The 14,256-nt window shown below is 43.2% G+C and overlaps 1 protein-coding gene across 1 annotated transcript; it reads right to left on the reverse strand.

Annotated features, from left to right (window-relative positions):
* Positions 1-9,827: 9,827 nt before the first annotated feature.
* Positions 9,828-14,193, reverse strand: LOC117966917 (partner of Y14 and mago-like). Its single transcript, XM_034913826.2, has 3 exons — positions 14,120-14,193; positions 13,358-13,451; positions 9,828-12,711 (listed from the first exon to the last, which is right to left on the reverse strand). Exons 1-3 carry the CDS (start codon positions 14,148-14,150, stop codon positions 12,171-12,173), a joined length of 666 nt encoding a protein of 221 aa, XP_034769717.2. The 5' UTR covers positions 14,151-14,193; the 3' UTR covers positions 9,828-12,170.
* Between the last annotated feature and the right edge of the window lie 63 nt (positions 14,194-14,256).

Here is a 14,256-nt window from a genome sequence, read left to right on the forward strand (position 1 = left end):
TCCCAGTCCCTCAGCTCTAGGTCACACAATCTTTTTCAGTGATGTGGATTTTGGCCCTCTCTTAAAACCGTTGGCCTTTCGTCAGTAACGTCAGCTGTGGTTCTCCTGTACAAAGCCATTCCCAGCTTTGTTTAATGTTTTATTCTGTTGAGAACTGCAGTTCACTTTTTGAGTCAGTGGTTGGTCTGACGTCTTGTTTGGAGGGGATTGTGATTCAGAGTTGAGACGTGACTCAGTCACAGAGCTATCACAGTGCTGTGCTTTGAACAAGCTTGGTGGAGACTTCAGATACGGGCAAGTGTTACTTTTTCAAATGAACAGGTGTTGTTCTTTCAAAGAATAGGAGTCAATTAAAAATAGGAGTCATTTAAATGTTCTATAAACTGACTAGAATAATGTATTGTTTAATATTTTACTGCCGTCTACAGTAATGTAAGGTCATGTCTCATTGATTTTGGCCACTCCCTTATTCCTGATCACATAAGTTAAAACAATATGTATCCACCCCTATAAAATGTAATAAGACAGATATATTTATAAAATGTAATAAGATGACAGATAAAATGAATACCTCATACGCTGTTAAAATACAGCAATAAAAGTTCAGCTGGTCTCCTCATTTAATGAGCTAATTATTTTGATCAGTTGTGATGTTGGGATGTTTGGGAAACGGATCCTGGAGGTAGCATTCAGCAATGGAAATAATTATTTATAAAATAGTTTGTGTGCGATATTATCTACATGGTCTTGACAATACCACGTTTCATCACAATTTCCAGATATATGGAATAAATTAATTCGCCCCATCAGCTTCAAAAAGTAACCATACTTTAAATTCAATGAACACCAAGACTATGAAGAAACAATGTAGTTTCTTTATTAAAAGAGCTTTATGTCTTGGTAATACAATTGAATTACTCCTGCGATAAAAAAAGGACTTCAAACCGGACACAGTCCTCAATGAAATAAACCACAGGTTCTTGTAAAACAATAATATCACAGTCATCTCAAACAGCTGCAGATTTAACAAGCCCATTACACAGTGATGGGCTGACCTGATCCGCATTGACATCAGCAGTCTGAGAGGCTGAGAGCAAACCGAGAGGCTGGGCTGGGTTCAACACTGGGATTGCTGGGAGCCCCAGAGTGCAAGGCTGGGCAGCTGTGCTAAACTCACAATATCATCACTCCTGGATCAGCTGCACAGGAAAGCAGCGAGAGCACAAAGCTCTGACCAATAATGAGGCTGTCATACAAACAGATGCATAGAAAAACCAAATTCATTCAGAAAGTCATTCCACAATCATCCTGCCCCCCCCCCCCCCCCCCCCCCCACACACACACATTTCCATTCCGCACGTCTCAGATGACTTGTGAGAGAAACGCATGTTTCTAAAACATGTCTGTTTGAAGGCTTCACTTTCTGATAGCGCTACAGAGCACCTGGAGAGTGGTGCAGGTAATGACAGCACTGCAGAGCTGAGAGTGGAGTGTTTAGACTAGTGTTCATTATTATTAAGGTGCTGGTAATGACAGCGCTGGAGAGCTGAGAGTGGAGTGTTTAGACTAGTGTTCATTATTATTAAGGTGCTGGTAATGACAGCGCTGGAGAGCTGAGAATGGAGTGTTTAGACTAGTGTTCATTATTAAGGGGCAGAGTAATCACTGTGTTTTCAGGGTCTTCTTTTCTAACAGCAACCATCAAAATTCTGTCCCCATTGATTTAGGGAATTATTCCTTTATAATTGCACCTCTGCATATAGTGTGGTACCATTCCACCAATGAGCAGCTTTAGGGAGGTTGCTCTGAAAAGTAATCTGCTACAGTTACAAGTTACAACTCCCTCGGGATGTCCTTTGAAGATCCAGCTGTGGAACCCCCTTGTTCCCTCCTCTGAGTCTCTTCTGTGAGAACTGCGTTTGTGTGACATGTAGGGTTTCACTTGGACTGCTGAAGCACTTTCTGATTTCTACGTTATTTTTTTTAATGTAACGTAGAGTAACCACAGAGTAATCCATCACCAGGTTTAGTTACCTGTCCTAAAAAAGGAAACATTACAGTTATGACTAGAGGGGAGGCATGCCTTGATTTAGTCTTTCCAAATAACAAAGACTGAATAACTAAAACAGAGGTCAGAGAGCCATTGGCAAACTCAGACCACAACATGATCTCATTTGAAGTAATTTTTAAAACCCCAAAAGTAATGACTAAAGCTAAGGTTTACAATTTTAGAAAAGCAAACTATGAAGGAATGAAACAGAGACTAACAGAAGTAGATTGGAGTAAAATAGAGAAAACATCCACAGAAAATGGATGGCTGTTTTTTAAAAATGTAGTACTAGAGGCGCAAAACAATTACATCCCAAAAGTAGACAAATCTAAATCTGAAACAAAATGGCCAAAATGGTTTAATAGATCAATTTAAAAAAAATATTCAGCGAAAAAAGGCACTTTACAGAGCGTTTAAAAGGGACCAAAAACAAAGTACACAGAAAGAGTACTTGGAACTGCAAACGCAAGTCAAAAAGGAAGTTAGAAAGGCCAAGAGAGAGATGGAAATCAATATTGCTAAGGGGGCTAAAACCAACTCCAAAATGTTTATCCAATATTATAACAGCAAGAGAACATTCAAAGAGGAGGTTAAATGTCTAAGAGACACAAATGGCAAAATCATAGATGAAGAAAAAAAAATAGCAAATATATTAAATGATTACTTTTCACAAGTTTTTACAAAGGAGGACATGGACAACATGCCCCACATGTCGACCTGTTCCTATCCAGTTTTAAATAACTTTAGCATAACAGAGGCAGAAGTGTTAAAGGGACTAGGAGCTCTTAAAATAAACAAATCCCCTGGACTGGATGAGATCCTCCCAATAGTACTCAAAGAAATGAAAGAAGTTATTTACAAACCGCTAACCAAGATCATGCAACAGTCTCTTGACACAGGGGTTGTACCGACAGACAAAGGGAGACAAAACCGAACCAGGTAACTACAGACCAATAAGCCTGACTTCTATTATATGTAAACTTATGGAAACTATAATAAGATCCAAAATGGAAAATTACCTATATGGTAACAATATCCTGGGAGACAGTCAGCATGGTTTTAGGAAAGGGAGATAGTCTAACTAACCTGCTTGACTTTTTTGAGGATGCAACATTGAAAATGGATAATTGCAAAGCATACAACATGGTTTATTTAGATTTCCAGAAAGCTTTTGACAAAGTCCCACATAAAAGATTAATTCTCAAACTGAACGCAGTAGGGATTCAAGGAAATGCATGCACATGGATTAGGGAGTGGTTAACATGTAGAAAACAGAAAGTACTGATTAGAGGAGAAACCTCAAAATGGAGCAAGGTAACCTGTGGTGTACCACAGGGATCAGTATTAGGTCATCTGCTATTCCTAATCTACATTAATGATTTAGATTCTGGTATAATAAGAAAACATGATAAATTTGCAGATGACACAAAAAATAGGAGGAGTGGCAAACACTGTTGAAGCAGCAAAGGTCATTCAAAATGATCTAGACAGCATTCAGAACTGGGCAGACACATGGCAAATTACATTTAATGGAGGAAAGTGTAAAGTATTGCACATAGGCAATACAAATGTGCATTATAAATATCATATGGGAGATACTGAAATTGAAGAAGGGAACTATGAAAAAGACCTAGGAGTTTATGTTGACTCAGAAATGTCTTCATCTAGACAATGTGGGGAAGCTATAAAAAAGGCCAACAAGATGCTCAGATATATTGTGAGAAGTGCTGAATTTAAAACAAGGGAAGTAATGTTAAAACTTTACAATGCATTAGTAAGACCTCACCTAGAATATTGTGTTCACTTCTGGTCACCTCGTTATTGCTGCTCTAGAAAGAGTGCAAAGAAGAGCGACCAGAATTATCCCAGGTTTAAAAGGCATGTCGTATGCAGACAGGCTAAAAGAATTGAATCTATTCAGTCTTGAACAAAGAAGACTATGCGGTGATCTGATTGAAGCATTCAGAATCCTAACAGGTATTGACAATGTCGACCCAGGGGACGTTTTTGACCTGAAAAAAGAAACAAGGACCAGGGGTCACAAATGGAGATTAGATAAAGAGGCATTCAGAACAGAAAATAGGAGGCACTTTTTTTACAGAGCATTGTGGGAGTCTGGAACCAACTCCCCAGTAATGTTGTTGATGCTGACACCCTGGGATCCTTCAAGAAGCTGCTTGATGAGATTCTGGGATCAATAATATACTAACAACCAAATGAGCAAGGTGGGCTGAATAGCCTCCTCTCGTTTGTAAACTTTGTTATGTTCTTATGTTCTTACAAAGGAGTGAAAAATGTGATCAGATTGCAGCGACGCCTTACATGCTACTCCCCAGCACAACCCTCATGCCACAGTAGCTGTGCTGTCATTGCCTCCCTTTAATGCTCCACAGACAGCCCTGACCCTGAGCGGCTCACAATACCTGCTGTGATGTGGCTTGGCTGGCTCTGTGTTTGTGTTAAAGGAGAGAGTCTGTGAACTGGACCAGCCAGTAACAGGACCCCAAAGTGATGTCACTATTCTGTTTTTATTTTTGCTTCAAGGTTCTCAACTCCACAACCATGCAATATCATGCAATATCATGCATTGTTATCAACTCTGCCAGCATGCAATGTTATGTATAGAGAATACTGCCTGGGTTAGTGTGTGGTAAGATAAGTGAATGCCCACCCGAGAGGTTTATCCCAGCGTCTCACCCCGAGGGTGGGCATTCAATTCTCATTGATCACACACTGCTCCAGCAGTATTTTTCATAATCTCTGGTGAGTGATTGTTTCCTGCCAGTTCTAGCTCTGTGTTGCTTGTTGTGGGGAGCTTGCTCTGCTTGCTCTGTGCCAGTGAGTTATTCTCTCGGGCTGGCTGGGGTCGCTCTCTGTGGCTGGTGTTTCCTGTAATAACCGGCCGATGAGCCGAAAAAACTGCTCACCAGTTATTATATATATATATATCACTGCAATGTATTGCTTTTTGCCTTCCAGACTGCTGATGACAGTTTGGAGTAGATCGCTATGAGGATGCAGCTCGGTCAGTCCTAGCTCTGCCCTGTAGTTGGTCAGTATTCCTGGGTTTTCAGTGTGTATGTCCTGTTTCTGAATCACCCTGTGCACACTGCTGACCTGGTCTCTGTTGATATAAGGGAACTGAGAACACACACATACACACACATAAACACAGGCACACCCGTACACACACACATAAACACACCCATACACACATACACACTGCTGCATTCCTGCCCCAGTGAAGCACTTACCACTGTTTAGATCAGATTACACAACATGTTTAGTGTTTTAGAACCAAGCTACAATTCCTGGCCCTCCCAAACAGGTCAGACCCCCCCACCCCCCCGTCCTGCATGAGTCTGCCTGTGACTGTGTCAGTGTGACAGGCTGCGATGTCATCGTTCTCTTGAGTTTTGTACATGCTTGTGACATAAACACATGAGCAGAAGTACAGGAAATTAGATTATAATTCCACTCCAATCGTGAGAAACAGAGGATTTCCCAGAATGAAGAAGAGACGGACGTCACAGCATCATTTTAACACACTGGCAGATCCTGTACTTTCAAGTGTCACTTTGAATTCCCTTGCTGTTGCAATGTGTGCAATCTTTGGCATGGATTGGGCTCTGTTGCTCCAACACTCAGTTATCATTAATCTGCCTTTACCTGGCTTTGAGGTGCTTGGAGCTTGTCTGGAGAATCCTAACTGCCAGGCACGCAGTATTTAAATCATGTGATAACCTTTGAAGTCTGTAGGGACGAGAACGTCAGCCTGCTTGTTGGTGTTGAGCTTGCCTGCGTCTAGCACTGTGCATGAACTCCAGTGATACTTTAGACTTATTTGTCTTGGCTGCCAAGCTTCACTTACAGCCTTGTGTATCACGCTGTCATCTCCAGTAAAGTGATCCTGTCTGCATCATTTGTTCTCTTGTTGCTGTTTTGTAACACAGAATCCAGGCCAGCATGCTTCTGCAATGAGCCACGATGGGAGGGTTCTGATTAAAAGACCCTCGAGTACAGAAAACTGCATAGCTATGCAAAACATTCATTATGTAAACCAAAATGTTTCTACAACAGTAAGGGGATTCCAATTCTGAAATGTGCTGGCTCTCAGATCCCCAGTACAGAGTTCTCTATACTAGACTGTATTGAATTAGCTGGCTCTCAGATCCCCAGTACAGCACTGAGTTCTCTATACTAGACTGTATTGAATTAGCTGGCTCTCAGATCCCCAGTACAGCACTGAGTTCTCTATGCTAGACTGTATTGAATTAGCTGGCTCTCAGATCCCCAGTACAGCACTGAGTTCTCTATGCTAGACTGTATTGAATTAGCTGGCTCTCAGATCCCCAGTACAGCACTGAGTTCTCTATGCTAGACTGTATTGAATTACCTGGCTCTCAGATCCCCAGTACAGCACTGAGTTCTCTATACTAGACTGTACTGAATTAGCTGGCTCTCAGATCCCCAGTACAGCACTGAGTTCTCTATACTAGACTGTATTGAATTAGCTGGCTCTCAGATCTCCAGTACAGCACTGAGTTCTCTATACTAGACTATATTGAATTAGCCGGCTCTCAGATCCCCAGTACAGCACTGGGTTCTCTATACTAGACTGTATTGAATTAGCTGGCTCTCTATATGATACTGAATTAGTTGGCTCTCTATAGGATACTGAATTAGCTGGCTCTCTATATATGATACTGTATTGAATGGTTTTAATTTGCACTCTCCTTCAGACCTCAGTAAAGCCAGGTTTGACCACGTGGTTGATGGTGTTATCCCAGGTCTCGGAGGTGCTGATGGGGGTAGTGTAGACGAGGCTGCCTGTCTGGGGCTGTGGGTTTGTTTGAAAGAGCACAGCAGGATGTTTGTTGGAGGGAATGTGCCCTGTTAGCAGATCAGGATCAACGCTCTGTGACTAACACAGCCTCACAACCCACAAATCTGAGAGCGATGGACTCGCGCCACCTTCGTAATGACTTTCAAGGCTCAGTTATCGTTTTTCTCTAAATCTGCCTTCAGCTGGCTTTGAGCAGCTTTGAGCTTGTCTGGAGAATCCTTACTTCTAGTTCTGAACAGCCTTCCTCCCTCCATTCAGAGCGATGTGATTTTCAACTCTAGATACATGTAAAGTAGGTAGGGTTGGCAGAGCTGAAAGGTCACCTTGTCATGATTGAATTGGATGAGGAAGGGTGTTCAGTGAGGATTCTCCAGAGACCCTCAAAGCAAGGCTTATAATAAATAAATACCATCAAACCGTCAGATAGAAACAAAGGAACATTTCATTTGTATCTAAAACAACAGGGTGTCACTACTGATCAGTGGTTATGAATGCATTTTGATCTGAAGTGTGTTTGAATGGTCTGTTAGATATATTTCATTACTAAATAGAGATGACTGCCTGTGGGATTTTCCTGCTGACCTTTATCACAATGAAACGGTTCTGGTTCTTCCCTCATTTCTGCAGAACTCCCTCAGATCTGACTGCTGCTGCTGCTGCTGCTGCTGGGAAATTTCTTGGCAGACAACAGCTATTTCCAGGAAGTCATAGTTATCAATCAGCTTCGCAGTCATATAACATCTGGAGAGCATTTCGGACTTAACCCTTTGTAGTAGGGAAGGTAATAGAGGCTTTCCTGAGCTATGTTCAGCAGGGTTATTTCGGAACAGTGTGATTCGCACGGCCATTCTGTGCAAGATAGACTCCAAAATGAGATGGTTGAATACGAAAAAGTTATACAAGAAAAACTGTGTAAACTTTGTATAAAAATGACTGTGCTATAGAGATCGTGCAGCGAGCCGCACTGATGCACTTACTGTATTAATCATCTCGTTCAGGCCAGTTTTAAACTGTTTTCTTTCTCATGAGAAAGTAGCTTCCTTCCGAAGCCAGCTTCCTGTTATTTAGAAGTCCAGTTAAACCCTTTTTAATCTCACTTCAAACGCCCTGAGCAGTTCACTAATAACCTGGCACAACAAGTATTACAACACAGAAGCGTTCACACAACATACCTGCCTATTCCGGATCTGGAAGTATAATGCTAGGGGCATTGCATTCATAAAAATAAAAATCTTTTCAATATGCAGTCTGATGACTGTACATGTGCAGCACATGGTCATAATTCAAACAGAAAGTTACAAGCATTACTCTTCATGCTGTGCTGTACCCCTTAGCTGAGCATTTCAATACAGCACAGCAAATTACTTCCATGTAAACCTTCTAATCTCATGCTTTTATTCCCCAAGGTGTGGTGAACAGCAGCTGTCTGTTTGATTGATATTAACCAGTGTGATGTTATCAGGAGCTTGTCCCCATTGACTCTCCCTATATTCTGCCTGGAACGTTTCAATGTGGTGCTGATAATCGAGGGTGATATTAAGCAGCAGCTAAACTGCTGAATTTACTGAACTTTTATTGTGGAAAACAAGGCGGTTCCTATTGAAATAACTCTGTTTAAATAACACAGCTACACAGTGAACAGCAGTGCTATTAAGAATCCAAGCGGTTATGAAACCTGGTTATTTTTCAGACTGTGTCGTTTCTCTAATGAATCTCTCCGCCTGTCTGTCTGCATGCCACCCTTCCTGGCGCTGAGCTACGCTGCGGGCCACAGTGTCCTGAGATAGCTCTGCCAGTCTGCCAGGATGGGCCTGGGCACTAGAGCAATGACATTTTTTTTTAAAATGATTTAACTTTTAACATTAATGCTCAAAAATACTTTATCACAAGCTATTCCATAAAAAATATACATCCTTAGGTTACTGATGTGACTAACCAGTGATTTATTTTACAATCGCATCTCAACCTGTGGTCATGTTCTCCCCATGCTTTGTCTGCCTGTATTACTCAGCAGGAACCCTATTGAAGGAAACAGAGGTTTTAAAACCTTATTAGAACAAGCAATACAATCACTGCCCCGCTTCGTTCCTGTTGAAGATCTTTAGGTTCTGTGCTTGTGTTTTATACTTCAGTTTGGAATATGCACATCAATGACAATGCTTCCTGGTCCTTTGTAGGTCAAACCCACTCCAATGGTCTCGCTGCAATCAGATCATATGCCTACAGCAAGTATACAGTAGCTTTGTGTTTTACATGTTTGCAAATCCTGAATTAAAGAGCAAATTCCTTTCTTATTTTATATGCACGTGGTTCTGTTGCTCCACTATTACGACTTATCGTTCCTGGTCTTTGCTGGGGATTCCACAGGGAGCATTGGCTGTGGCGCTCCTGCGGGTTAGGGAGGCAATCAGGGACTGTTTCTCCTCGTCACGCCGCAGCGGACTCTACTCTAGTGGACACCTGCTGGGCTGGTCTTTGTTCTCCTGGTGGCTCACCTCCGCTGTTGAGCTCCTGGGTGTAAAGAGGCGGTCTCCCGAGCTGTGTGGAGAGTTGGTGCAGTGATGGAACTTAATTGTGGGGTAATAAATATGTAGAGTAGGTGGGCTGGCTTTGAGTAAACATGGAGAAAGCACTGGGACCGATTCAAATCAAGTGACAAGATGACCTTGTTAACTCTGCCAGCCCGCTACTCTACATATACACATAGACAGAGCGTGCAGCTGAGAGACAGCCATAGCTGAATGGAGGCCTGGGTTTAAATCCGACTGCCCAGATCACAAGTGAAATGAGTCAACCCCCCCAGGATTCAACACCATGGACCGTCTGCATGAGAGAGGCCGGGACAGCGGCAGGCAGGGGGGTGTCCAGAGCAGGACTGAGGAGCACCAAACTCACCCCCCCTCCCGGAAACAAACAATACAAGACAAAGTCGTGGGTATATCCTTGTGGAAAACTTTATTTAAAAATGGATGTACTATACAAGACCTTGTGGCAGTTTTGTTGGAGCGCACAGTTTCATCAGCTCCTATACTCCCAGAGCACAGACAGTGAGGAAACTGCAGCTACAGGTCTGCCATTTTGGCTCCTGCTGAAGTCAGTTTAGTTCATGATTCTGACCATGTTTGGAGCCACAATGGAGCCAGTTTCTTCCCCTTAGTCCTTTATCGTTCTAAAGGTTATGAAACTGGATTCCTATACAGCCACTTTGGCTCCATCGCCTAGTTTTTAGCACAATGGTGTCTGTAACAAATGTATATTTTTTTTTTTACACAATAAAGCTTGGTTCATGACAGTGGCTACAACAGAACTGGAAATGAGTTGGAAGAAGTTAGGAGATGGGCACAGCATGGGAGACACAATCCCAACACCCCATACATGAGTGCTAAACAAGAACTGAAACCTGAAAGAACTGAAGAGTGCATCTACACACTTTTAACAAGTCCCTTCCAAAAGTCACAGACAGCCATTGCGAAGCAGTGTGAACCTGTCCAGTTCAAAAGACAACTCTCCCAGCACACACACACACCATCCTGTTGGGTTTCTGCTTGCATACTGTTCGTTGCATATTTAAAAGTAGCTTCAAATGAATTTTTTCATAGCTTCTTTTTTTTTTCTACTTTTCATGGTGTTTGTAATCATTATCGGTTCTTATTGCAATTACTCAACAGTCATTGTGTGAAGATGTTAAGATGACAGAGTGCTCCGGAGCTGTCCCCGAGTTCTCATTGCCTGCCACAGACCTCCATAATGGAATGGAATCAGAGCTTTTTATATTAGGAAATGCCAGCTCCATATAGTGCACAGCAGGTCAACTAAAGGAAACTGGATTCAAAGCAGCTGATCACAAGGTGGCTTCCAAGACATGTCTCTGTGGCAGGCAGCTAGAACAGAAGAGCAGCTCCTGAACTCTGAGCACCTCAACACAGCCTTATAAAAAGAGAACACGACCACCACAGTATGAGAGTAGCTGCAGCCAGAAGCTCTCCGAATGACTGCAAACATACGGACCTAAGGGGGCAGTAAAAAAGAAAGAAATGGTCATTTAAATCTGTCTTTGTTTTCTTAGTACAGGAATTTCGCATTGCTTTTCTGATATTGCATATATGTTGCGCAGCTGAGAATCGTTCCTCTTTTTATATGTCACAACTGTGGAGTTCTGAAAACTGAAAAAAAAAAATTCTATACATGAGCGGCAGGCTTTTCTACAGCCTTATTTTAAAAAGAGTGCATGATTAGTTAGGAGCACTATACTGGCACTGTGTTTCATTTTAATCTCAAGTAAGACCCAAAACGTATTTGTTTGAGTCACAAGAAGCCGGCTTCAGTTTCTTCCTGCAGCGAGGATGTAAACAGGTAAGCCAACAACACCTGGTTTCTATTAATTACCTTATTTTCCTATCAAATTGAACAGGACTGAGGAACACACTGTCAGACCCGATCAGCACTCATTTTAAACAGCGAGTCGCTTCAAATGTCACCCGACTTGCCCTGACTCTAGTGTGCTGTTTGCAATCGTTCTGAGTGGTTCTGTTCCTCTGATACAGGGTTATCAGCATGTTTCTCTGAATTCCCCCTGGCTTTCAGCTTGCCTGGAGAATCCTTATTCCCAGGACTGAGCAGCCCATTCCATCAGCTAATAACTCAACGTTGGAGTTACAGAACCACTCGGAATCCTTGCAAACAGCAAGAACAATAAAATAAAGGCCAAGTGAAAATACAGCAGGAACATAACCAGGGACTTTGAGAATGCAGCGACGCTAATAAAAAGGTTTCTGTTTGTTTTAAAGCTCTATAGAAATGATCTGCCAGAAGACATCAAGGCAACGAGGGTGGGTCTAGCAGGGTTAAGTTTGGCATGGGCCTGATCGCTCAGAGTCTATTCGACAAGGTCAGCGTAGCTCTAAAACACAGGACTGCTTAGAGACTGGAGGTCTGACTTAAAAAAGGGAATTCCAGTCCCAGCACCTCAACAAGCAGTTCAGTATTCATGACCCCCTCAACTCCAGCTCACCAATGCACCTGTGACGCAGGGTGTACAGTGCAGTGAATAGCGTACAGTTTATAGTATAGTATGAACCAGTCTTTAGCCCATTTCCACCAACACGACCCACTGCCCCCTACACCTTTACTGAAATGTATTTTATGAATTACACACGTTCTGCTGCTGCGGAAGAAAGCTGTTTGGAAAGGGATGGGCAAATGTGCTTTCTGAGGTTGTGGGATGGAAAGGTAACTGAATGCAGGGCAGCCCTGGATGGCTCTGGATAGCCCTGCCTACGATTCCAGCTCTGCGATCTCAGCTTCCAGGGCTTTCCTCCGCGCCAGCTTCTCCAGCTGCTCCGGAGTCGGCTCTGTCACCTCTCCACTGTCCAGTTTCTGCTGCAGGTCCTCCACCTGCCTCAGCTTTTTCTTCAGGTTCTTGATCTTCTTGGCTTTGTCAGTGGCAGAGCTGGCGTGGGCCTCCTGCTTCTGCTGCTGGGGCTTGCTGCTGTTCTTTTGGGGCTTGCTGCTGTTCTGCTGGGGCTTGCTGCCGTTCTGCTGGGGCGCCCGGTTGCTGATCTCCAGCTTCTCCACTGCAGCGCTCAGCTCCTCCTCCTGCTCCTCCTCCTCATCGTCCTCCTTTCCATCGCCTCCCTTGCCCTGCTGCTGTTTCCGCTTCTCTTTTCGTTTCAGGTTGCGCTTGGCTGTTTTGGAGAGCCCGGCTGTGTCAGTGCTCACCGGCGCCCCCTGCTGTTTGGCCTGTGCCACTTCAGGATTCATCCCCGGAGGCAGGTCAGGCTTGCCCTTGAAGAACTTGACGTATTTATTCTCGTAGCTTTGAGAAAAGAAGAAAAACATTCAGCAGAAAATTACAGAAAATCTACCCCATCCACCTGAACCTGACAGCTACAGGATACCCCATGAACATTCATACACTACTGTAGTTACTCCAGGAACAACGATAGCCGAACACCATGAGGAGTTCAGAGGGCTGGGTCCGGCTCTCCTCGGGAGTGAAATAACCACAGCGTTCGATGAACCTTCCTGGAGCATTCTGATCATGCAACAAGGAGAATTATGGAAAGGGACCTATGTTTAAACCTCAACACCTGAATCCAGAGCAGCACCTTCCTTAGACCAAGCTCTGTTTAATCCCTATTATTTGTGTTTGCTAACATTCTTGCCAGGCTTGCCAATTATCCCAGCTTTAAAAAAAAAAGCACTTCTTACGAAGGTGAGGTTGGAATGTGACAGAGAGGTGAAAGACCTGGAAGAGCTTATGAAACTGATTCACACACAACACTTAGCAAGCAATGAAGAGTCTACATGAACCGTTAAGAGTGCTACGTTTAAAAATACACTTTATACATTCAAAGGCTACAAGTCTTTCAGGTTAAGTGCCTGGAGAAAGACTTGTAGGTTTGAATGTGTTTATTATTTAACATTAAAGGCTGGCGGGACAGGGCGCGGCGCAGACTCACACAGGCACCTCCTCCTGAGGCACGTATCCATCCTTCACTTTCCGAGGCTTCCGCCAGGTCCCGTCTGGACGCTGCGAGGCCGCGATGTACTTCCCTGAGGAAACCAAACAGAAGCTGCATCACTTAAAGTTATCAAAGCTCTGAATACAGAATATGTTCTTCAGGGAGAGGAAGCACTTCCAATCCCTTCTCTACTCCATTGCAGGATTTTGTTCCAACCAGTTCCTTCAGCGCTGGTTTATATACACAAGATACTTCGCAGTTATGCTCACATTTATACAGATAGCATTTTGCGTTACTGATATTTAGTATTATCAGATACTAGAACATTATGCTGTTTGTAAGTTGGTATATCTTAAACCTTAAAACTGCGTGAAACCACGTTTGAATGAAAAAAGCCGTCTCTGGATTTGAGGGCTGTGGTGGGCGTATATAGCGAGTCTGCGGTACTGTAAAAAACACGTTGTTTTTAAATGCGATTTGCAGTAGTGCGAAGCAGAATCCCACGTTTTTAAACTTAAAGAATAACATTTTAGTTTCGTTAAGTTCCCAAATTTCAATTCACTGAACAGCAGTTTTCAAACACAGTGCCCTGCCCGCAGCTCCCGTCCCTTCACTGCACGGAGTACTGTTCAGTCGCACAGACTGTTTATTACAGCGAGTTACTTGAAAACTCCCCTCTGGTACTGACACGACAGACCTTGTTCGTGAACCCTTCTCTTTAAAGACTATTAAAAAGCACATTAACACCCCCAAGCTCACCAGATTCACCCGACACATATGGGGACGCCATCTTGTAAACGAATGCACTTCCGGCGGCGGGCCGGAAACGTCTTCTGAAGTTAAAGCAATGTAAATAGACCTGTATTTTATGGCGCATAAATGTGTGTGTGTGTTAC

This window comes from Acipenser ruthenus, chromosome 42 (genome assembly GCF_902713425.1).
Source record: "Acipenser ruthenus chromosome 42, fAciRut3.2 maternal haplotype, whole genome shotgun sequence".
Lineage (NCBI taxonomy): Eukaryota > Metazoa > Chordata > Actinopteri > Acipenseriformes > Acipenseridae > Acipenser > Acipenser ruthenus.